Source organism: Pipistrellus hanaki, assembly GCF_964339955.1.
Source record: "Pipistrellus hanaki genome assembly, chromosome: 3".
Taxonomy (NCBI): domain Eukaryota; kingdom Metazoa; phylum Chordata; class Mammalia; order Chiroptera; family Vespertilionidae; genus Pipistrellus; species Pipistrellus hanaki.
The window spans coordinates 96,506,390-96,529,647 of record NC_140505.1 but is presented as its reverse complement, the minus strand read 5'-3'; the positions used below and the strand labels follow the sequence as shown (position 1 = coordinate 96,529,647).

At 41.1% G+C, this 23,258-nt stretch overlaps 1 protein-coding gene across 3 annotated transcripts in view; it reads right to left on the bottom strand.

Moving 5' to 3' along the window:
- Positions 1-23,258, bottom strand: part of BRCA2 (BRCA2 DNA repair associated) — a 70,070-nt gene that overhangs the window by 6,189 nt on the left and 40,623 nt on the right. For 2 of the 3 annotated variants that reach the window (XM_084878501.1, XM_084878503.1), the window contains exons 18-24: positions 21,850-22,204; positions 18,421-18,576; positions 18,175-18,319; positions 15,766-15,887; positions 12,399-12,597; positions 10,710-10,873; positions 10,481-10,619 (exon numbers count right to left, since the gene is read on the bottom strand). In XM_084878501.1, coding sequence (XP_084734627.1) covers positions 10,481-10,619; positions 10,710-10,873; positions 12,399-12,597; positions 15,766-15,887; positions 18,175-18,319; positions 18,421-18,576; positions 21,850-22,204 — 1,280 coding nt within the window. The remainder of the gene's footprint in view (positions 1-10,480; positions 10,620-10,709; positions 10,874-12,398; positions 12,598-15,765; positions 15,888-18,174; positions 18,320-18,420; positions 18,577-21,849; positions 22,205-23,258) is intronic. The other variant, XM_084878502.1, reaches the window with a different exon arrangement.

Here is a 23,258-nt window from a genome sequence, read left to right as displayed (position 1 = left end):
GATGCATGAGATTCGTGTAACAGTAGGCCTTCCTCCCCCCGGCACCCGGGACCCGGGCTTCCCTCTGGCATCCGGGGCCTGGGCTTCTCTCGCAGGCCCGGCTTCATCCGGAAAGTTGTTCGGAAGGATGTCTGGTCTAATGAGCATATAATTACGCTTTGATTATTATAGACAAAGGGAAAGTCAGTCAGTTATTTACAAGAAACCCAGCAGACACCATCTGAACTAAGTGACTAAGGTTGTTGCTATTACCAGCAATAAAAAATACCAAATATTGCCGAGACCGGTTTGGCTCAATGGATAGAGCGTCGGCTTGGGAACTGAAGGGACCCGGGTTTGATTCCGGTCAAGGGCATGTGCCTTGGTTGCGGGCATATCCCCAGTAGGGGGTGTGCAAGAGGCAGCTGATCGATGACTCTCTCTCATCAATGTTTCTAGCTTTCTATCTCTCTCCCTTCCTCTCTGTACAAAATCAATAAAATATATATTTTTAAAAAAAATACCAAATATCACTGACCCCTTGATACAATATAGAGAAGAAAAAATATATAATTTCCATGGTAACTCTGACAAAAATGTGTAACTTCAACCATGAGAAGACATTAGACAAATCCAAATTGAGGGAAATGCTAAAAAATAATTAACCAGTCCATTCAAGTGTCAAGATCATGAGGAAGTGTTAAAGACTAGAGAAAACTAAAGAGAAATAATGATTAAATAGAAGTGCTTTCTGGAATAGAAAATGGATAGTAAAAAATTTCAAGTAAATCTAAAGTTTAGGTAATATTATTGTACCAATGTTTACTTCCTGATTCTAATAATTGTGGTATGGTTATGCAAGATGTTAACATTACGGGAAGCTGGCTGATTTTTGGAAACTATTATTTTTGCAACTTTTCTGAAGGTCTAAAATTAGTTCAAAATAAAAGTTAAAAACATTTTCACGGTTGCCCAGCCGGTGTGGCCAGTGGCTGAGCGTCAGCTGACGAACCAGGCGGCCACACTTCAGTTCCTGGGTGGGAGCACAGGCCAGGGTTTCGGGCTTGATCCCCAGCAGGGAGTGTGCAAGAGGCAGCTGACAGATGATGTCTTTATTTCTATCCTCCTTCCTCTCTGAAATAAATAAAAAATATACTTAAAAAAATTTTTTTTTCAGTGCCCAAAACGTAAAGGGACTAGATAAGCCAGTATAGGATTGAGGCTAAGAAAGTCTAGGTACTAAACGTTCAGTCTTACTACTATTTATAGTATCTTGTCTCTGCTGCTTTGAGAATTACATTTCCCTTATAAATAATAGGAAAGAAAAAAACCTGCCATTCTCGGATAATGATTCATTTATCCTGTTGCAAATGACAGTTATCCCTTTCACTTTTCAAATTTATCAGATTGGTTTAATATATATATTTTTTATTTTATTGATTTTTTACAGAGAGGAGGAGAGAGGTATAGAGAGCTAGAAACGTCAATGAGAAACATCGACCAGCTGCCTCTTGCACACCCCCTACTGGGGATGTGCCCGCAACCAATGTACATGCCCTTGACCGGAATCAAACCCGGGACCCTTCAGTCCGCAGACCAACGCTCTACCACTGAGCCAAACCGGTTTCAGCTGGTTTAATATATTTTAATCTTAAATATTGTTTTTAGAAAAATTATGTTTCCCAAGCATGTTCAACTTTCTAATTCTAGAACTTGCCTCTAATTATGTTCAAATCCTGATTACAGTGCTGCCCTTCTCCCAAATGTCCTTCTTTAAAATATCATGTTTCTCCTCAATTACAAAAGTAATACATGCTTATTAAAAAATATTTAGAAAATGTAAAATATAAAAATAAAAAAGTGCAGTTTCCTCATTTAGTTTTTTTCTCCACAAGCAAAGGTTTCATATCTAGATCACACTGACCCTCTTACCTCTGTGTCATTCTTAAAGTCCAGGGTCAGTTATTTAAAACTCCACCCTTTGCATGTGCCCAAAATTCTTTGCCCTCTTGCTTTGTAGTATGCACCTGCCATAACCTATAAGTTTGGTTAAATCTCACTTTCTACCTACTTCATGCCTACACCACGACAGCCAAAACGGTTGAAAAAAATACCACACCAACTGTGATTGAACAGTTCCATTTCATATTCATGAACATGGACTCCTGTGGGCTCTGGTGGCCAAAGCACCCACCCAGCATATCCCCTCTCCGTTTTCTTGAAGGATGACTTCATCCCTTTTCTTCCATTCTGACGGCCAGTGATGACTTTGTTCCCTACTTCAGTGAGGACACAGAGGCAATTAGAGGAGAGCTGCCACAAGTTTCCACTTATACATCAGCTCTTCCGCTTCACCTGTAAGCACACATTCTTCACCCCTTTCCTCCAACTATGGAGAACCGTCTCTACTGCCAGACCTGTCTCCCCTATGACCCCTGGGTACCATCCCAACGTGGCAACTAGAAGACTGTGCTCCACAACTGGCCCTTCTTTTGGGAGCCTCTCATCCACAGCATCTCTTCAGTGTGCTCTGTGCTTTCATCTGAAAACATACTTGCTTGTTCCTAATCTCCCTTCCGGCTATTGTAATATATGTCTTCTTCGCTTTAAGCATGGTGTCCCTGAAATGCCCATATTCACTTTTGCTATGGCTCTCCTGTCTTCTTGCCCCACTTCATTCAGTCTTTTCCACCACTCTCCAAAAGACTCCTTTATAGTGTTAAAGCCAATAATGAATGCTCAGCCCTAACCTCGCTATCTATGCTACCAAATGCCAGCACATAGATTCACTCATGCTCACCTGTCAGAAACCCTCCTTCTCTCGGGGCTTACTCTGAGGACCCCTCACACTCCTCTTGTCTCTCTTACTGGCCCTTCCCATGTCCTCTGCTTCAAGGCATCAGAGTGTCATCTCCTCTCACACCTCAGCCAGTTTCACAGCATTAAAGCCACCTGGATGTTGACTTCCCAATTTATACCTTCAGCCAAGATCATTCCCTGAACAGACTCCTGTAGCCAACAGTCAAGTAGAACTCTACCTAGATTAAGCACCTCAAACTTAACTCTGCCCTTCCCCACAGACCTGTTTTTCCTTGCAGTCTTTCCCTCAGTAAAAGGCAATTCCATTTTCCCAGGTGCTTAGACCAAAAACCTTGGCACTGACTCCTCTCTTCAACCCCATAGTGTTCCTCTATCTTCAAAATACAACCAGGCCCAGCCAGTGTGGTTCAGTGGTTAAATGTCAACCCATGCACCAAAAGGTCACTTGTTTGATTCCTGGTCAGGGCACATGCCTGGGTTGTGGGCTCAATCCCAGGCAGTGATGAGGAAACGTGCAGGAGGCAGCAGATTGATATTTCTATCTCTTGCCCTTCTCCCTCTCTCTTATTCTCTCTCTAAAATTCAATAAAAACATATTTTTAAAAATATAACCAGAATCTACTTCTGACCACTCCCACTGCTTTTGTCCAGTCCAAACTGTTAAAATCATCTCTTGCCTTAATTCTTCAATAGCTTCCAGCTGTTTTCTCTGTTTGTACCCATCACACACCCTAGAGCAGTGTTTCCCAACCTTCTCTCATGATGAGAATCACCTGGTGGAGTTGTTAAAACACAGATTCCTGAATACCAACTAAGAAGTGCTAAACTAGAATTTTTGGGAACATATAGGTAAAATTGTATACTTAACTAGTGCTCTAAGACAGATTTTATATACAGAGCACTAAGTTAGGTATGCAATTTTACCTATATGTTCTCAAAAATTCTAGTTTAGCACTTCTTAGTTGGGATTCAGGAATCTGTGTTTTAACAACTCCACCAGGTGATTCTCATCATGAGAGAAGGTTGGGAAACACTGCCCTAGAGTCTTTCTCAATACAGCAGGCCAAGTAGTCCCCTGAAAACCTAGTCAGGTGGTGTCACTCCTTCCATCACTTTCAGAAATAGAGTGGAATCCCATACAAGGACTACCACCCAGTCTGTCCTTCAATGCCTCTATCCCAGGTGTGAGGACGCATTCCCTGCCTCTGCCAGGGCTTCGAGGCATCGCACTTTATCATGGCCATTTCTTATGTTTGGACTGTTCCTACCCCAGATTCCACATGCCTCCCTCCCTCTGTTTCTTCAAGCCTCACTCAAATGTCAACTTTGCAGTGAATTCTTTCTTCACTTTCCTATCTAAAGCCACATTTCTCTTTCCTGCCCCGATACTACCCCAGCAAGAGCTTAGCACTTACTAAGAAAAGTAGAAATGCTGCTTACTTATTTTACTAGCGGCCCAATGCATGAAATTCCTGCACTGGAGGGGGGTCCCTCAGCCCAGCTTGCCCCCTCTCACAGATTGGGAGCCCTCAGGGGATGTCCTACTGATGGCTTAGGCCCACTCCTGTAGGGAGTGAGCCTAAGCCACAGTCTGGGCTCTCTCTGTGGGAGGCGATCGGGCTGATCAAGGGAAGGCACCAGCCCCATCACACCCATCGCAGCTGCCAAGGTGTTTTCATCAACACGACTCCAGTCCCTTCACCATGAAAAAATGACAACTTTCTTTAGGCATTTTCTAGATGTGTCTTTCATAGGATATGACATTTTTCTTTTCTGAATCCTCACCTGAGGATGTTTCCATTGATTTTTAGAATGTCGAAGAGAGAAGGAAAGACAGAGAGCAAGATCAACGTGAGAGGAACACTTTGATTGGTTGCCTCCTGCATGAGCCCTGACCTGGGCCCTGGCCAGGGAGGAGCCTGTAACCTAGGTACATGCCCTTGATCAGAATTGAACCCGGGCTATTCTCTCTCTGTCTGTGAGTCAGCCCAGCTGGGTCCCTTCTTCTCCCCCTCTTCCAATCCTGGTTTCTCTACCTCCGTAATGAATCTCACTCATTACTGGGGAATTAACCTTCCTTTAATATGTCTTGGTGGTCTCCAACTCCAGTTTCCTGTGCCTCAAACCTTACATATGGTGCCTTGAACCCGGGTGAAGCAAGCACTCTGTGGGGTGCCCCCCATTCTTCTTTCTTCGTGGCTCAGAAAACTCAGGCTCCTCCCCAGCTCGGCAACATATGCGGTGAGTCCCAGTCCCTATTGATTTCTAGTGATCATCCTTCCGGCGTCTCTGTCCATAAACCACAGATGATGTCAGAGATTGCCTTCCGGGCACAGCCCTTCGGACCTCCCAGGGAGGTTCTGAGCCTGGGGAGGTAGTAAAGACATTCCTGTCCCCCTTGGCTCTCCAGCCCTTTGGCCTCACTCCGGACCCCAGGGGGTGGGGGAGATGTCCCCTGCCATCCCTCAGGTCCCTGGTCCATGGGCCTATAGGCTCAGAGTGACTTGGGTCCACAGGATGTTCCCAGGACCCAAGCCTCTGGGTGCCTGCATACGCAAATTAACCTACCATATTTGTCCGATTAATATGCACACTTAATCCTGATAGACTGGTGGGCATAGTGGAGGTATGTTCAATTTGCATCTTTCTCTTTTATTAGTGTAGACTTGTGATCTCCCTCCCCAACCCCCTGTAACATAAGCTCCACAAAGATAGGGATTTTTGCCTGTTTTGTTCATTGCTACTCACCCAACATTTACAATAGAACATGTGGAATGTGTGGCAAAAGTCACCAAGACTGATCAAGATGAAATAAAATACTATGAAAAAAATAAATGTAGCATATTAACATACTATAGGCAAAGGAAACCCACAAAGCACCAAAACACAACCAAACAAAACCTATTTTAAAAAATGAAAAAAGAGCCCTAGCTGGTTTGGCTCAGTGGATAGCAGGGGTCCTCAAACTTTTTAAAGTGGGGGCCAGATCATGGTCCCGCAGAGAGCTGGAGGGCCGGACTATATGAACTACTAATTCCTACTGTAACACCTCAGCTGCGCTCACTGCCCAAAAAACCTGGCGGGCCGGATCAGACTCCTCTGCGGGCCGCATGTGGCCCGCGGGCCGTAGTTTGAAGACCCCTGGGATAGAGCATTGGCCTGTGCACTGAAGGGTCCCGGCATCAATTCCCGGCAAGGCACATGCCCAGGTTGTGGGCTCTATCCCCAATGTGGAGTGTGCAGGAGGCAGCCAATCAATGATTCTCTCTCATCACTGATGCTTCTATTTCCCTCTCTTTCTCCCTTCCTCTCTGAAATCTTAAAGATATATATATATATATATATATATATATATATATATATACACACACACACACACACACACACATATATATATACATATACATATACATATACATATACATACATATATATATATATATATAGATATATATATATATATATATATATATAGAACGAAGAACATAGCAAAGAGCACGGCCCAAAAGAAAATAAAACTGAAATAAAAGAAGACAGTTTCTAAATTCTTCAAAACTGATTCATGCTATTTAACTTAATAACATATATTCAATAAAATAAAAACTTGAATATGGGATGATAAGTAGCCTTATAAGATGATAAGGAGAGTGCAGGACCAAAGAAGTAAATTAAGGACACAAATATATGGTCATAATGGTCAGTACATGCATCAAAAATAGCAAGAAATAAAATACATTGCATAAAATAAAATTACAAACATCAAGTCTGGATATAATGGTGAACATAGATTAAAAAAAAAAAAAAAAAGACAGCTGAGACCGGTTTGGCTCAGTGGATAGAGCGTCGGCCTGTGGACTGAAGGGTCGCAGGTTTGATTTTGGTCAAGGGCATGTACCTTGGTTGCGGACACATCTCCAGTAGGGGGTGTGCAGGAGGCAGCTGATCGATGATTCTCTCTCATTGATGTTTCTAACTCTCTATCCTTCTCTCTTCCTCTCTGTAAAAATCAATAAAATATATATTAAAAAAAAAAAAGACAAAAAAATAAAGCAATGAAAGAATAGATAAAAATAAGAACAACAACAACAACAACAAAAATGCAACATAAGGCTAACTGATTTCCTCGAAGTAGAAATCCTAATCAATGGAACAGCAGATATGTTCAAATAAATTACAGAATTCCCATGAAATAAAGAAAGCACTGAGTTTATAGAGCAAAGAGCATCCTGTGTCCCAGGAGAACTGTATATAGAATGCTTTCACTAAGACACAGTCAAACTTTTGGAGTACAACACAAAACATTCTTCAGATATCCAGACATAAAAAAGAAAATCACCTAAATGGGGGAGGGGGAGGGGGAGGAGAGGAAGAGAGAATTATGCCATTCCCAGACTGTTCAATGCCTGAAGAGTAATTTCTACAAAGCTCTTAAGGAAGAAAAAAATGATCCCATAATATTATGCCTAGCCAAGATATAGTTTTAGAAATAAGGCATAAGTACATTTAGCGAAATATGAAGAACTCAGGGAATATAGAGGCCTTCTCGAAAAGGAGATGGACAATAAACCTTAGTCAAAGAGCAGAGGAAGGGAGAATCCATGACAGGGCAGTTGAAAAGCAAGGAATCTACCAAATAACTGAGACCATACCCTGTACCAGGCACTGCTTTAGGAGATGAGGATACAGCAGTAACAAAGTCTCTGCCCTTATAGAGCTAATATTCTGAAGGAGGGAGACAAAAAAGCATAAATATATGTTGTTGAGTGCTATGAACAATTTAAAACTAGGTTGGGGAGTGAAGAGAGTACTGCTTTTTTACAAATGGTGGTCAGAGAAAGGCCTCTTAGAAGGCTGCATTTGACCAGACATTGGAGGAGACAAAGGAGCCAGCCAAGTGGCTATTAGGGGTAAGCTTCTGGGAAAAGCAACAATGAGTATAAAGGTTCCATTGATGAAAGTGAGCTCCACGGGCTCAAGAACAGCAAGGAAGATGCCAACAAAACTGAAGTGGAATGGGGACAGACTGCTAGGGGAGGAGACTGGGGCACTTGGCACATTATCATTCATAAACAGAAGACTCTGTGCATCAACTCAGAGCTTAGCTGGTCCCTGACACCTCATAGTACTTAGAGAGATAAAGAGTATGGCTTTGTATTATAGATAGGATATATGGGAAGAGGTAAGGAAAGAGAAGTGTGCAATGTCATAATTAAGGAATAAAATATAGATGAACTTGGTTGAGATGTTGGGAGTAGTAAAAATGGAATCTGACAGTGCAAAGGTATTTCTTTGTCATTTAAAATCATTTATTTCTTGCCCTGCCCAGTGTGATTCAGTGGTTGAGCACTGACACATGTACCAGGAGGTTGCCAGTTCAATCCCCAGTCAGGGTACGTGTCCTGGTTGCAATTTCGAGCTCCATCCCCAGCAGGTGATGTGCAAGAGGCAGTCTATAGATGTTGATGTTTCTTTCTGTTATTGATGTTTCTATCTTTCTATCCCTCTCCCCTTCCATCTCTCTAAAATCAATATAAAAATTATTTATTCCTCAAAAAATAAAAGATAAAAATACCATATGATCCATCATTTCCATTTCTGGGTATACACCAGAAAGAAATAAAATCACTATGCTAAAGAGATATCTATAACTCTATGTTCATTGCAACATTAGTCACAGCAGCCAAGACAGGGAAACAACCTAAGTGTCTGTTGAAGGGTGAACAGATACAAAAAAAGAATAAAAAATATGTGGTGTAGCCGAAACCGGTTTGGCTCAGTGGTAGAGTGTCGGTCTGCGGACTGAAAGGTCCCAGGTTCGATTCCGGTCAAGGGCATGTACATTGGTTGCGGGCACATCCCCAGTAGGGGGTGTGCAAGAGGCAGCTGGTTGATGTTTCTCTCTTATCGATGTTTCTAGCTCTCTATCCCTCTCTCCTCCTCTCTGTAAATAAATCAATAAAATATATATTTTTTAAAAATGGGGTGTATACAAAAGGAAACCCTGCCATCTGCAACAATATAGATGGATCTTGAGGGCATTATGACAAGTGAAATAAGTCAGAGAGAGAAAGACCAATACTGAATAACCTCATTTATATGTTGAATCTCAAAAACAAAAACCAGAAACAGAAACAAAAACTCGTAGGAAAAGAGACCAGACTTCCTGTGCAGGAAGGAAATCTGCCCTCTGTCCTCCAGGCCTCTCTGCTGTACATTCCTGAAAAGACAGACTGAGACAATGCTGCCACACACGTAAACATATCATGAGAATGGATGGGACAAACAGAAAACAGCCAGCAAGATGGTAAATTTTAATCTAGTCTTACCAATAATCACATTAAAGATGACCAGATTAAACAAAGATAGAGACTGTTAGACTAGATAAGAAAGATCCAACCATACCATTTAGCAGAAACAGACTTTAAATATAAAGACATCAATAGGTTAAAAATAAAGGAATGAAAAGAGATATATACCATGCAAACCAACACTAACAGAAAAAAGTTGGAATAGCTCTATTAAAAAAGTGATTTTTAGAACAATGGATATCATTAGGGATAATAAGAGATACTGCAAAGGAAAAAAACACACATCCAAAACCAAAGCTGGAGACAGAGGCTTGAAAGCTCAGTTAACTGCACAGGGAAATTATAATTTACTAGGGGCCCAGTGCACGAATTTGTGCACCTTGAAAGAAATGTGGGGTGAGAGCCTGAGGTAGGCACAGGAGCAAGTTTTGGCCCACCCTCCATGCCCCTGCCTGGCCCCTCCTGCCACAGCCCCGGCCCCATGTCTGCTTGCAGCCCCGCTCCTGCCGATACCGCTCCCTCACATTCACAGCACTGGCCCTGCTCATACCACTGATGGCGTGGAGCGAATTGGGCCAGCGCCAGTAGCGGATGCAAGCAGCGGCTCTGGTGCCGGCTGCAGGTGCGAGCGCCGGGCAGGACTGCAGCACGCCGGAGCAAAGAATTTTCAGTAACCACCAGAGGCTTGCCCCAATGACAGCGACCAGTGCCCCACCTTGGTCTGGCACCCGCGCTCACCTGCTCCACCATCCCACCACGACCAATGCCCGCCATGTTCCGCATTCTCCCCTGGTGGTTAGTGCACATCATAGCGACTGGTTGTTCGGTTGTTCCACTGTTCGGTCTATTTGCATATCAGCCTTTTATTATATAGGATTTGTCTAATAGTAATCACTAAAATGCTACAGAAACTTTTCTAGCAATTTCTTTAAAATTAAGTAGCTCAGAATGGGATGTAAGTTTTTTCCTTGTAATATTGTAGAGTTGCTTTTTATTAAGAATTGAGGTTAAGCCCTAGCTGGTTTGGCTCAGTGGATAAAGTGTCAGCCTGCCAACTGAGGGCTCCAGTTTGATTATGGTCAAGGGTACATGCCCAGGTTGCAAGCTTCATCCATAGTAGGGGGCATACAGGAGGCAGCCAATCAATGATTCTCTCTCACCATTGATATTTATATCTCTCTCTCCCTCTCTCTTCCTCTATTAAAAACAAAAACAAAAACAAAAAAACTGAGGTTAAAACAGGCCTAACTTTCAAGTCAGTAGTTATCAAATTTGCTGGTTTGTAGCTCCAATTAATCCTAAGATAAATTTTAAAAGGTAATTTTTTTCAAAAGCATCATTAAAAAGCTACAACTAAAAACACTGTACATTACCTATTTTTTTCACAACAGAAACTACCAATCCTATTAAGTCCACCTCAGAACAATGTGGCTGGAAGTCTGGATTTAGTAATTGGCTGAAGGGAAGTGGATGCCTTGGCTGATAAACTTTGAACAGGATTTCATCTGAAGCCTACAAGAAAAAAACAACACACCAGCATGAGTAGATTCTATAAACTCATACATTTATCAAAATTAAAAAATTACAATAAGAAGTACTTACTGGTATTTCCTGAAATTGAGTGCTTTTGGTTGCTGTTAACTGTATATTTGCTCTTCCAGATTTAGTTTTAGATTTTGATGTTGCAAGATGATAGATTCTATATCTCTTTCCCTCTGTTAGCAGGGAATATAAATCTGATGATGGACGCCAGATACTTAATATAACTATTCAGATAAAGAGAAAAAAGACACAATGGAAAAATTGATAATCATTAAATTCTTGCTTAAAAGTAAATACTGAAGGGGAATAAAATCACAGAGTCAAGCATGAGAAGGACACAATGCACTGTTACTGGTCTGACAATGAAGGCCACCGCGTAAGAATGCAGGAGGCCGTTAAAGCAGAGTGGCCTCTTGTGACATGCAGCACAAGAAACGGAATGAATTCTGCTAAGAACTGTAGTGAGCTTGGAAGAGGAACCTGAACATGAGATAATGCAGCCACCTGACACCTGGATTTCAGCCTCATGAGACACTGAGTAGAGAGCCCAGCCAGTTCCTTCCAGACTTCTGATCTACAGAACTGTGAGATTAACAAATGAATTTTACCCAGGACAGAAAAAGCCAGTGATCCAAGCAGGTGGATTGGAAGGCCTAAAAGCGCTTCCCTGTCACTGATTCCCCAAAAGGATTTGGTCTTTCCCCAGTGGACCAGCCAGAACATTTTATTTAGAATTGCACACTAAAGCAACAGTCACACTAAGTTTGGTAACTTGACTCCAGGTAATCTCCATTTTTGTTCCCAAGCTCAGCCTGAAAGAAGGACCCAGGCCAATTCAGCATCTGTGGAGACCAGGGGGACCCAGGGTCCTTTGGGAGTGAAGGTGAGACCTGTAGTGCCCCCTTTTTCCTGCCTGACTGTGCTCTAACCCCGAGGCCGCTTTAGGACCGGACCCAGTGGATGCAGGCTCCTTCTCTTCTGCTTGGTAGAAAAATTTGGTCACGAGTTATGAAGGACCATAAAACTAGTGAAAACATCCACCTCTGCTTGTTAAGGAGCATCTCTTTGATTTTGATATTTTGGAACTTAGCAGTTACAAAAGGACTGAGAAACACAGCTATTTTTTTGGAGGGCCAGTTTGGAGGATGTGAAAACAGAGATGTGAGGCTTGAGGAAATAGCCAAAAGAGAGAGAGAGACAGGAATGAGCAGAGAATGATAAAGAAAAAGGGAGAAAGTAGGGGATTGAAGGGAGAGGAGCTGGGTTTCAGTCTATGGGCCTAGAGACCACAGCTTCTCACTTTGACTGCTCCCACTTTTTACTGATCTGGCCCCAGAATCCAGGTCCACTAGGAATTATAAAGCTGCTGGCCAGGCATTTGTTCCTGTAGTTTCATTCCCAGTTTGCAAGGAGAGATAAGGTGGGTTATGTTGGTTTCCATGTGAGTGGAAGCCAAGGCTGGAATCCCACTGGTTCCCTTGGAGATCACTGCCAAGTAGAGAAACACAGAAAAGCTTTGGGGCATATGTAACTTTGTTAAAATTTTATTCTAAATTCAAAATAAAATCTTCTGCCTTAAAAAAAAAGGATACTAATAACAACTAATGTCTAAGGATTCCATTATCATTTTGTGGGCACCGATAGACAATTTTTGCTCCACTATTGCACTAACTTTACACTTTTCTAGCACTTAAAATCACTTTATTAAGATAATACTTTAACTTAAAACTAATAAAAAACAATACTGACCAGAATCTTTTTCTTTTTTCGCATAGCTTATGATACGCAGCTTCCACACAGTTGTAACGTCCCTTGATAACATTTGCTCCCCTTTCTCAGCAGATTCCACAGCCTTCCGGAATTCCAATTGGATCTGTGCTTGCTTCTTATCATTCAACATCTGTCTGTGATTATTCAAGGCTCTTAACTGCTCATCACTAATATAACCCTGTGATTATTTAATATATGAAGGCAGATAAGGTTAGAATAAAAAGCAAACAAAACATCTCATCTATTGTAAATGAATCCCTTTAAATGGGGATAAAATACAAAGTTGAGGTCACTTTAAGAGTGTGACAATATAGCCGAAACCGGTTTGGCTCAATGAATAGAGCGTCGGCCTGCGGACTTAAGGGTCCCGGGTTTGATTCCGGTAAAGGGCAAGTACCTTGGTTGTGGGCACATCTCCAGTAGTGCATGTGCAGGAGGCAGCTGATCGATGTTTCTCTCTTATCAATGTTTCTGGTTCTCTATCCCTCTCTGTAAAAAATGTTTCTAACTCTCTATTCCTCTCTGTAAAAAAATCAATAAGATATTTTTTAAAAAAGAGTGTGACAATATAAAAATTGAGATTAATATACTCATCACATAACAAATATGTTCTGGTGTCTTAAACTGTTTCCTAATCTTTGTTACAAATTTCCCCTTTTTATAAATGTACTCTAATAATCATATCTATCAATATGGGTGACATTATAAATGGCTAACATGTAAAGGCTCACTCTATTTGAGAAATGGATCTATGTGTGATAAATGTATTAATTTATTTGATCTGTATTATAATCCTATGGGGTAGATATTGTTATCGTTTCCATGTTGTAGATGATGAAACTGAGGTGCAGAGAATAAATAACTGCGGAGGCACACAAGTAGGGTTAGCTCAAGAACCCTCATTTTTGGCCCCCATAGTGTAATTTCATGAACTCCCTGGAACAGAACAACTTAAAACAGACACGTCCGAGCCCTGGCCAGCTCAGCTGGTTACAGCACGGTCACAATGCGCCAAGGTTGCAGGATCAATCTCTGGTCAGGGCACATACAAGAATAAACCAACGAATGCATAAACAAGTGGAACAACAAATCAATGTCTCTCTCTCAAAGTCAATGAAAAAACAAAGCAAAACCAAACAGACACGTGCTACAAACACTTCTTGCTGCCTCCACACTTTTCTTTAATCACTTCACCAAACTGTTCTACTTCTTGAAAATCTCACCCAGTGTTAACAAGAATGAATAAAAAAAATAAAATAAAACAGGAAATAGAATCTAACACATAATGCACTAGACTACTACTGCCTTATAAATGTTAATCTGATCTACATGGGGAAGGGACACTTGAACTCTCTGTACCCTGCAAAGGGGCTAAAAATGAAAACAATGTTTAAAACATGAATTAAAAATAAATCTGTGATTTCCAAAGTCCCACAACATTAGCATTGTCACAGAAAACAAATCCTTTTAACAGGGTATTTTATAAATTGATGCCTATTTTTCCCTGTAAGAATTATAGTGATCAGTTGATCTGAGTGAAACCTCAGAATCATAAATCAGAACCTGATAGATAAGCTCCTCTCAGGCATCCCCTGATAGAAGGTAGAAAGAAAGCCTAAGAGATACATCGCTTGTCCAGTTACAAAAATCAGGACTAGGTCTAGAACTTAGTCTTCCAACTCTTATTCTGCTCATTACTTCCTCTTTATAAATAAATTATATAAAAGGATACCAGCCTAATAAATATTTCATTAAAATTTGTGGATGAAATTAAAACTATCTTCATTCTCATGAAGATAGTTTTAATTTCATCCACAAATTTTAATCAACCAAAGAACTTGTGAGCATGCATATAAGCCTAACCAGTGGTCATGGACACAGGGGGGGGGGGGAAGGGGTGTGTGTGTGTGTGTGTGTGAGCATACGTGGAGAGGGGTTTGGGATAGGAATGGGGGAATAAGGACAATTATATGATACCATAATCAATAAAGAAATTAAAAAAAAACTATCTTAATGATAACTCAGAGAAAGCACAAGCTTCAACATATATAATTAATATAAGTGATAGACACAAAAAATGTTTCAGGAAAGTAAAATAAAGCCTTAATTTATAGACTTGTAGGAAGTACACTCACAGGCTTTCAAACTGAACTCACTTTTTACCTGGAGAATTTAAGTACCCTTTGGGAATGTGAGGCAATTCTATTCAGAATAGCACTGCTTACTCTCCTAATGGAGTATTGTTTATTTTGTAGTCCCAATGTTTAAGAAACTTAAAGCTACATACAAGATTTATTGTCATCAAATAAATGAGATTAATCAATAAACAAAAATAGTTTTCCTAGAATTTCTCACCTGTTTCCTATCTAGCAAACTAATGCTTGCATTAATTAGATTCCTGGTGTCTAAAAATTTAGAAGGTATCTTATCTTCATATATGAAATGATGTTCTAACAGCAATTAACATTTATAAGAAACTTTAATAACAATACACTTTTATATATATTACCTAATTTGATCCTAAAACAAATTATTTTACGATCATTGTATAGCTATTTTATGCCTAATTTGCTTGGCTAGTAAATGGCAGAGCCCTGATTCTAAAGCCTGTGGTATTTCTAACACAGTTCAGTACTTCTGCACTTGTCCATTTAAATACCCTTGAAACAGCGAATTATAAAACACTCTGAGAAAGATCTGAGAAGAGCTGAGAACATGGAAATTAAGATACTTATTTCATCTTAAAAGTAAACAAGTTTTGCCTGCATTTTAAGCCACATTTATCCTATAAAATAAAAGGCTAATATGCAAATTGACCCATCAGTGGAACAACCGGTCACTATGACGTGCACTGACTATCAGGAGGCAGATGCTCAACACAGGAGCTGCCTAGTGGTGGTCAGCAAACTCCCACAGGGGGAGCGCCACTCAGCCGGAAGCTGGACTCACAGCTGGTGAGTGCAGCTGCAGTGGTGGGAACCTCTCCTGCCTCTGCTGCAGGCGGGCAATAAGGAGCCCCAGACTGCAAGAGGCATGTCCGGGGGATCGGGCATAAGCCAGCAGGTGGACATCCCCCAAGGGGTCCTAGGCTGCGGACCCCCGATAGTGCATGAATGTTGTGCACTGGGCCTCTAATTTAATATATAATATTATTTAACACTCCTATCTTCTATTTGATACAGAATTGAAAATATATCACTGTGGTTTGGCTCCTCATTGCAAACCCGAATATGCACATGCCCCCTTTGAGAAACAGCATTTCAACACCCTGCTTCCCATGATGGCCAGCCAGAGTGCCCACACCTTTCACCTTAAAGCTTACTGTTATGCCCTCTTCCTCTCTCACCTCAAGGTAACTGGGGTCTGGCACAGTTTTTACTGCTTCATAGAGCTCTGCTCCATCCTGCAGAGCACAGACTTGTTGCCTGGTTAGTGCACGTGATGGTGTACATTGTTTTGTTATATTTTCTAGAAAAAAAAATCACTAATTAGCTAAACCACAAACTTAACAGTGCTGAAAACAAGACCACCAAGCAAAAAACACACAAAGAAGGGAGATTAAAAAATAAGAAACAATTTATCTGCTAAAAGTTTTCTAGGAAAATGTGAAGCTGCTATGTTCATGGTTTAAAAAATTATCAAAGAGTTTACTTGATTAGAGTAATTTGTAAATTATAAATAATTTCATGATTTACTTAATCATGAAAACAGCATGAGCTAGTAATATGTTACGCACATCAAATTTTGAGTCTACGTTTTTTGAGATTTATATATATGACGCTAAATAATATAGAAAAATCATGAAGAAAAGCAGAACATAAAGTTACAGCAATAAAGAAGATAGTAAAAAAGTAAATTTCATGTCTTGTAAGCAAAAAACACTATGATTTTTACAATTAAAATTGATGCCACTGGGAAAATAAGTTCTGGCTCCAAGTATAATAATGTAAAGTCCAACAACTACAATATCAAAAAGTGCAAAAGTTATATCCTATCTAATAAAGAGGTAATATGCAAATTGACCATTACTCCAACACATAAGATGGCCACCCCATGTGGACACAAGATGGCCACCACAAGATGGCCAGCAAGGGGAGGGCAGTGTGGGCTATCAGGCCAGCAGGGGAGGGCAGTTGGGAGAGACCAGGCCTGAAAGGGAGGGCAGTTTGGGGGAACCAGGCCAGCAGGGGAGGGGAGTTGGGGGTGACCAGGCTGGCCTGATCACACCTAACTTCCCTCCCAGGTCAGCAGGGAAGGGTAGTTAGGGGCAATTGGGCTAGTAGGGGAGGACAGTTAGAGGCAACCAGGCCGGCAAGGGAGGGAAGTTAGGTGTGATCGGGCCAGCAGGGGAGGGCAGTTGGGAGCAACCAGGCCTACAGGGGAGGGCAGTTGGGGGCATCCAGGCTGGCAAGAGAGGACAGTTAGGGGCAACCAGGCCTGCAGGGGAGCAGTTAGGCATTGATCAGGCTGGCAGGGGAGTGATTAGGGGATGATCAGGCTGGCAGACACAAACAGTTAGGGGCAATCAGGCAAGCAGGCAGGCAAGCAGTTGGGAGTGGGGGGGGGGGAGGGGAAGAGGAGCTGCAGGAGGTTGGCTGTGGGAGTGCACTGACCACCAGAGGGTAGTGATCCCACTGGGATTGGGCCTAAATGGGCAGTCAGACATCCCTCAAGGAGTCACAGATTGGTGAGAGTGCAGGCTGAGATGAGGGACACCCTCCCTCCCCTCACCCCGTGCATGAATTTTGTGTAGCTGGCCTCTAGTAGTAAACATAAGGACACTGGAAAAAAAGAGAATGACAATGGCTTAGGGGAAAATAATTTTTTGAGCGTTTTTCTTTTTTTATATTGAATGTATTTGACATGTAACCCTGTGGTAATTTAAGGTATACAACATGTTACTTGGACACACACACTATAATATGATAGCCTTTGTACGAATACTTATCACATTGGATAACTATTGTACAATATTGTTCTTTATATTCACTATTAGAGGCCTGATACACAAAATTCGTGCAAGAGTAGGCCTTCCTTTCCTGGCTTCCCTCTGCACCAGGACCCGGGCTTCCCTCATAGCCCCGGCTTTGACCAGAAGGTCGTCCAAAAGAATATCCAGTCTAATTAGCATATTACGCTTTTATCAGTTTAGGTACTGTGCACTAGATCTCTGGCTTATTTACTCCTTATTTCAATTTTGTACCTTAGACACCATCAGTATTATTGCCCCACCCCATTTCTTGGTAACAACCATTACACTCTCCTTTTTTTTTTTTTTTTTTTTTTTTTACCAGTTTGCCTTTTTCATACACTTCACATATAAGTGATATAATACAGGATTTATCTAGGGAAAAATAATTTAATAGTTCTTTCCCTTGCTGCTATTTTTTTTCCCCCCTCTAATTCCAAAAAAGGGACTATAAATGCTTTAGTACTGAAGCTTAAGAGGGAGTTTAAGACTTCTGAATAGTGCTATGGATATGTCATGCATTATTATCTAATGACAATTACAAGTATCTAAAAGCTCGGTGTGTTGAATAAAAATGTAATAATTTGGGGTCAGTTCAATGTTTAGCTATATATCTATGTAACAATATTTTTTTAAAACAGAAAAAAATTGATTCAGAATTAAAAACAAACTATTACTTAAAATAAAGACAATCGATCTAATTATAAAATTAAATTAGAAGCCTCCAAAAATTCTAATAAAAACACTTTTCATACAAATAAACTTGTAATATACAACTCACTTTACCTTCATGCTCTTCAAATTCTGTTTGAATTTTAGTGAATAAGGCTTCTAGTTTCCTTTGTTGAGCCTCTGCATATTTTGCTGCTTCCTTTTCCTCTTCTCTTTCATTGCGAAATATGTATAATCCAGACGACGTCTTCTCCATCCACTGTAATAATACATCAAACAGAAATACATGGTAAGGAGGAATCATTCAAATTAACTGTCTCAAAAGAGTAATATAGAGTAAGTTTCAAGAATATGTCATACCTGCATAGGGTATGCTCTTTGAATAACTACATCAACACAGCCAACATTTCCTCCATCACTGAAAAGTGATGACAAGGGGAGAGGAAAAGGTCTAGGGTCTGGAGAGAATCCAAGCTTGGCATACCAGCAAGCAGGCCGGGTACTGTTTGCAGAAATCTGGACAAATTAAGGAATACATGGATTTATAAGTTAAGTAAATAATATTCCATTCTATTTCAGATTTCACAATATTTTCATTCTTTTAGGATTGCTTTAAAAATATTATCCTATATAATAAAAGCCTAATATGCTGTGTCCAACTGTTCATTCGACGTTTGGCCAGTTGCTACGAGGTGCACTGACCACCAGGGGACAGATGCTCTGACCAGTAGTTTAGCTTGCTCCTCGGGGTCCAGACGATCAGGATTTGGCGAGACAGGCTGGACACGCACTGGAGCCCTTCCATAGTCTCTCCCTGGCCCTGATCAGCCCTGATCAGGACTGGGTGAGACAGGCTGGACACGCCCTGGAGCCCTTCCATAGTCCCTCCCTGGCTGGCCAACCACCTTTGGTCCCTTCCTAGCCAGCCAGCCCCAATTGGCCCCGATTGAGACTGGACAAGATGGGCTGGACATGTCTGGAGCCCTCCTTCGATCCCTCCACAGCCAAGTGACTTCTATCAGGACTGGGAGAGATGAGCCGGACACACCGTGGAGATTCCTGTGTTCCCTCCCCGGCTGGCTGGGTGGCTGGCCCTGATTGGCCCCAATGGGGACTTGGCGAGACGGGCTGGACATGCCCTGGAGCCAATCTCCCGTGGTCCCTCTCTGGCCTCTAAAATATTTCTTCTAATTAAATTTCTTTCAATGTGCATGAATCCGTGCACTGGGCCTCTAGTACTTTTTTTTTTTTTTTTTTTTTTTAAATATATTTCATTGATATTTTACAGAGAAGAAGGGAGAGAGATAGAGAGCTAGAAAAGTCGATGAGAGAGAAACATCGACCAGCTGCCTCTTGCACACCCCGCACTGGGGATGTGCCCGCAACCAAGGTACATGCCCTTGACCAGAATTGAACCCGGGACCTTTCAGTCTGCAGGCCGACGCTCTATCCACTGAGCCAAACCAGTCTCGGCCAAAGTATAATATCTTAAAAAGGAAAGGATTAAGAGGTACAAATTGGTAGTTATGAAATAGTTATGGTGGTATAAAATACAGTATAGGGAATACAGTCAATAATAACATAATAACTATGTATGGTGCCAGGTGGGTACTGGAAATATTAGGGGAAACATTTGGTGAAGTTTATGATTGTCTAACCATTGTTTTATACACCTAACAATAATATAACATTGAATGTCAACTATAATTGTAAAGTAAAAAAAAAAATTTTTTTAAAGAGAGAGATTTAGTCATGGAAAGAGGGAAACCTATTACACAATGTCCAAAGAGTGCATAGCAGAGGTAAGGCTTTTTTCTTTTCTTTTTAGGTTGAGGAAGACTTGTGGGAGTTTGATAGCTCAGGAGGATGGGCACTGCCAACAGATGAGTGGGCTGGTGATGAAAATGCTCTAAAACTGATTGTGGTAATGGTTAGAGTTGAATCACAATATTGTCACTTTCAGTGGGTAAATTGCATGGTGTGTGAATTATACTTCAATAAAACTGTGTTTTCCCCCCCAAAATTGTTCATACTGCCATGGAGTCTTAATGTTATATAAATCTGACTTCTGGCATATCTTGTTTCATTGCACTATGTTTTATTACACTTCACAGATACTGTGTATTTTACAGCTGAGGGTTGGTGGCAATCCTGCATCGGCAAGTGTGTCAGGGCCAAGAGGGTACCAGCCCCATTTCCGGTCAGGGCACATGCCCGGGTTGTGGGCTCGATCCCCAGGAGGGGGCATGCAGGAGGAAGTGGATCGATGTTTCTCATTGATGTCTCAATCTTTCTCTCCCTCTCTCTTCCTCTCTCCCTAAAATCAATAAAAACATATTTTATTAAAAGAAGAACGACTTCAAGAAAATTTCTCAGAAATCAATGAAGGACATATGTTTATAGACTGATTGCCACTGTGTACCCAGGACAATAATTACAAAATAAGGCCGATACCAAAGTACTTATTATGAAATTTCAGAATACTGGAGACAAATGATGTTGAAAATGTCTTAGAAACAGATCCCATAGTGAAGGACTGGGAATAAGAATAGCACTGAACATAGCAGAAGCTATACTAGAAGCAAGAAGGTAATAGAAGAAATGTCTTCAACATTAAAAGAAATTATTTCAACTGCAAATTCTATATTTGGCCAACCTTACAATATAATCAAAAGAGCTGCATGCTCCCTTCTCAAAAAGGCTCTGGAGGCTGTGTGTCCTTAAAACTAAAGAATAAACATAGGACCAAGTAAGTGTAATGAGAGGTAAAAAAAAAAAAAAAAAAAAAAAAAAAAAAGAATAAACATAGGAATTTAGAATAAAATCCAGAAAACAGGGCTACTGACATAGAAAAGAGGTGAAAATACTGTTTAGGATGATACCTGTGCAGCATAGATAGAAAATAACCATTTAAGGATAAAGAAGGAATATGGAGAAGTTCAAGAATCATCAAGAAAAATAAATGGAACCAATAAAGGTATTTTATCACATTGAGATGAGTTTTACATAGCTCCTGTGTGGGAATGAATTGGTAGTAAGAACACAGAAAATTAAGAAAAACAAAAACAAAAAGCAAGATAGTCAGTAACTCCAGGGAAAGCAGTAAGTTGTAAAGAAAGTAAGTGTAACCTGGCCTGCATGGCTCAGTGACTGAGCACTGACCTACGAACTAGGAGGTCAAGGTCTGATTCTCAGTCAGAGCACATGCCCAGGTTGTGAGCTCGATTCCCTGTGAGGGCATGCAGGAGAAAGTCAATCAATGATCCTCTCTCATTTTCTCTCTCTCTCCCCACATCCCTCTCTCTTCCTCTCTGAAATCAATAAAAATATATTTAAAAAAAGAAATGAAATGTACTCATAGTATATTTCTGAGTTGCAAAAAATATTTTTCATAGTCATTATAATGTAAACATTGAATAAAAATGTCACCCCTCTTTCACAGTAAGAAGCTAATAAAGGTCTAAACTGAAGGAGAGAAGAAAATTCAGCATATAAGCAAAGAAACAGCCAAAGGGATTTACAGTGGTTGCCTCTGTGGGGCATGAATAGAAGATCAGGCAGGGTTGCATCAGTCAATGTTTTTTGGGGTCATGAGCCTTATAAAATCGCGTGCCACTTAATGATGGAGATATGTTATGAGAAGTGTATCTGAGGAATCTGCCATTTTATACTGAGATTATCAGTATATTTTCAAGAAACAGAATAGCCTTAACAGGTATAAGTATATTTAACATTCCAAATGTAAAAACTTTTTTAGAATTTAACTGAAAGTGCATTAATTTAACTTACCTTTAGCATAAGAGATTCTGGGGCTTCAAGAGGTGCACAGGCATCAGGAGAGCCCACCAGTTCTGCTCCGTGAGTGATGATCTTCTGACCGACAGCCAGTCTACCTTTCTGCACAAGAGCTGAGAGAGGAGGGTCCAGCTGGGCCTTCGCAGCATACCATCCATCAGTCAGTTCCACAATAGCTGTTTTGCTGGTATCCACACCACCAGTTTTGCTGTTAGAAGTTTCAGTTAGACTTGTGCTTGGTGAAAGTATTTCAGAAACACAGAGAACAAGTGTTTTTGCAGCTGTATCATCCCTTTCTGTTATCTTTTTTATAGCGGATCTTTGACTTCTATCAATTTCCATATCATATCTAAAAATAAAATTGTTATTTTAGGAATTGTGAGTACAATTTCAATGTAAAAACAGTCAATGAATAATATATATATTTGCCTAGCAACCAAATGACCAGTTGACCGGTTGCTATGGTATGCACTGACCACCAGGGCACACGCTCAAAGAAGGAGCTGCCCCCTGGTGGTCAGTGCGCTCCCACAGTGGGAGGGCTGCTCAGTGATGGGCACCAGACGCTGGGCTCACGGTTGCTGGGCGCAGCTGTGGCAGCGTGGGCCTCTCCCGCCTCCCCGGTAGCACTCAGTGGGGCTGGAATGAGCAGGAGCCACCTGCTGCTTCGTGCACTATTACATTCCCCAAGGGGTCCTAAATTGCGAGAGGGCTCAGGCCAGCCTGAAAGACCTCACCGGTCCATGCACCGGGCCTCTAGTTGAAAATAAAACTTCAATAACTTTATTGAAGAAATACTGAGACAAGAGAATTTAAAATTCGGTAGCTAGCAATATATTACGTGTTATGCCATTAAAATCTGAATTAAATATTAAAGCCTCCCAAATGCAAAGATGCTTTATTAATTAGCAATCCCCATAAAGTGGATCAAACTGGTAATTCATATTCTAAGAAGTTATGGAGGGGGTGGAGGAAGAGGGAAGCAAGAGGTGTATGAATGTGTAATTTCTCTTAAGTAGGGCCTGGGGGATGACAAGAGAACTAACTACTCCATACAACTGACCAGCAGTATGGGATAGCGACTGTCACTGCCAGGCAGGTGGCTTGTGTTCCTCTACCACACAAGTAGGGAATGTCCAGCACGCAGGCCATATAAGGCCCTTGAAATCATTTGGTCTGGCCCTGCCAAGGCATTAGGGGTGAGTTAATTCAATGTTTGACCAAATTATAGAAGACTAATTTTTAAGTTCATAATTTTGTATGGCCTGCAAGTGATATTATATCAAAATGGCCCTTGGCAGAAAAGTGGTTCCCCACCCCTGCACTATGACATGAATCACAGACTGCACAGATGTCTGAATTGTACCCAAGATATGATTACATAATATAATGCTTTAAACTTG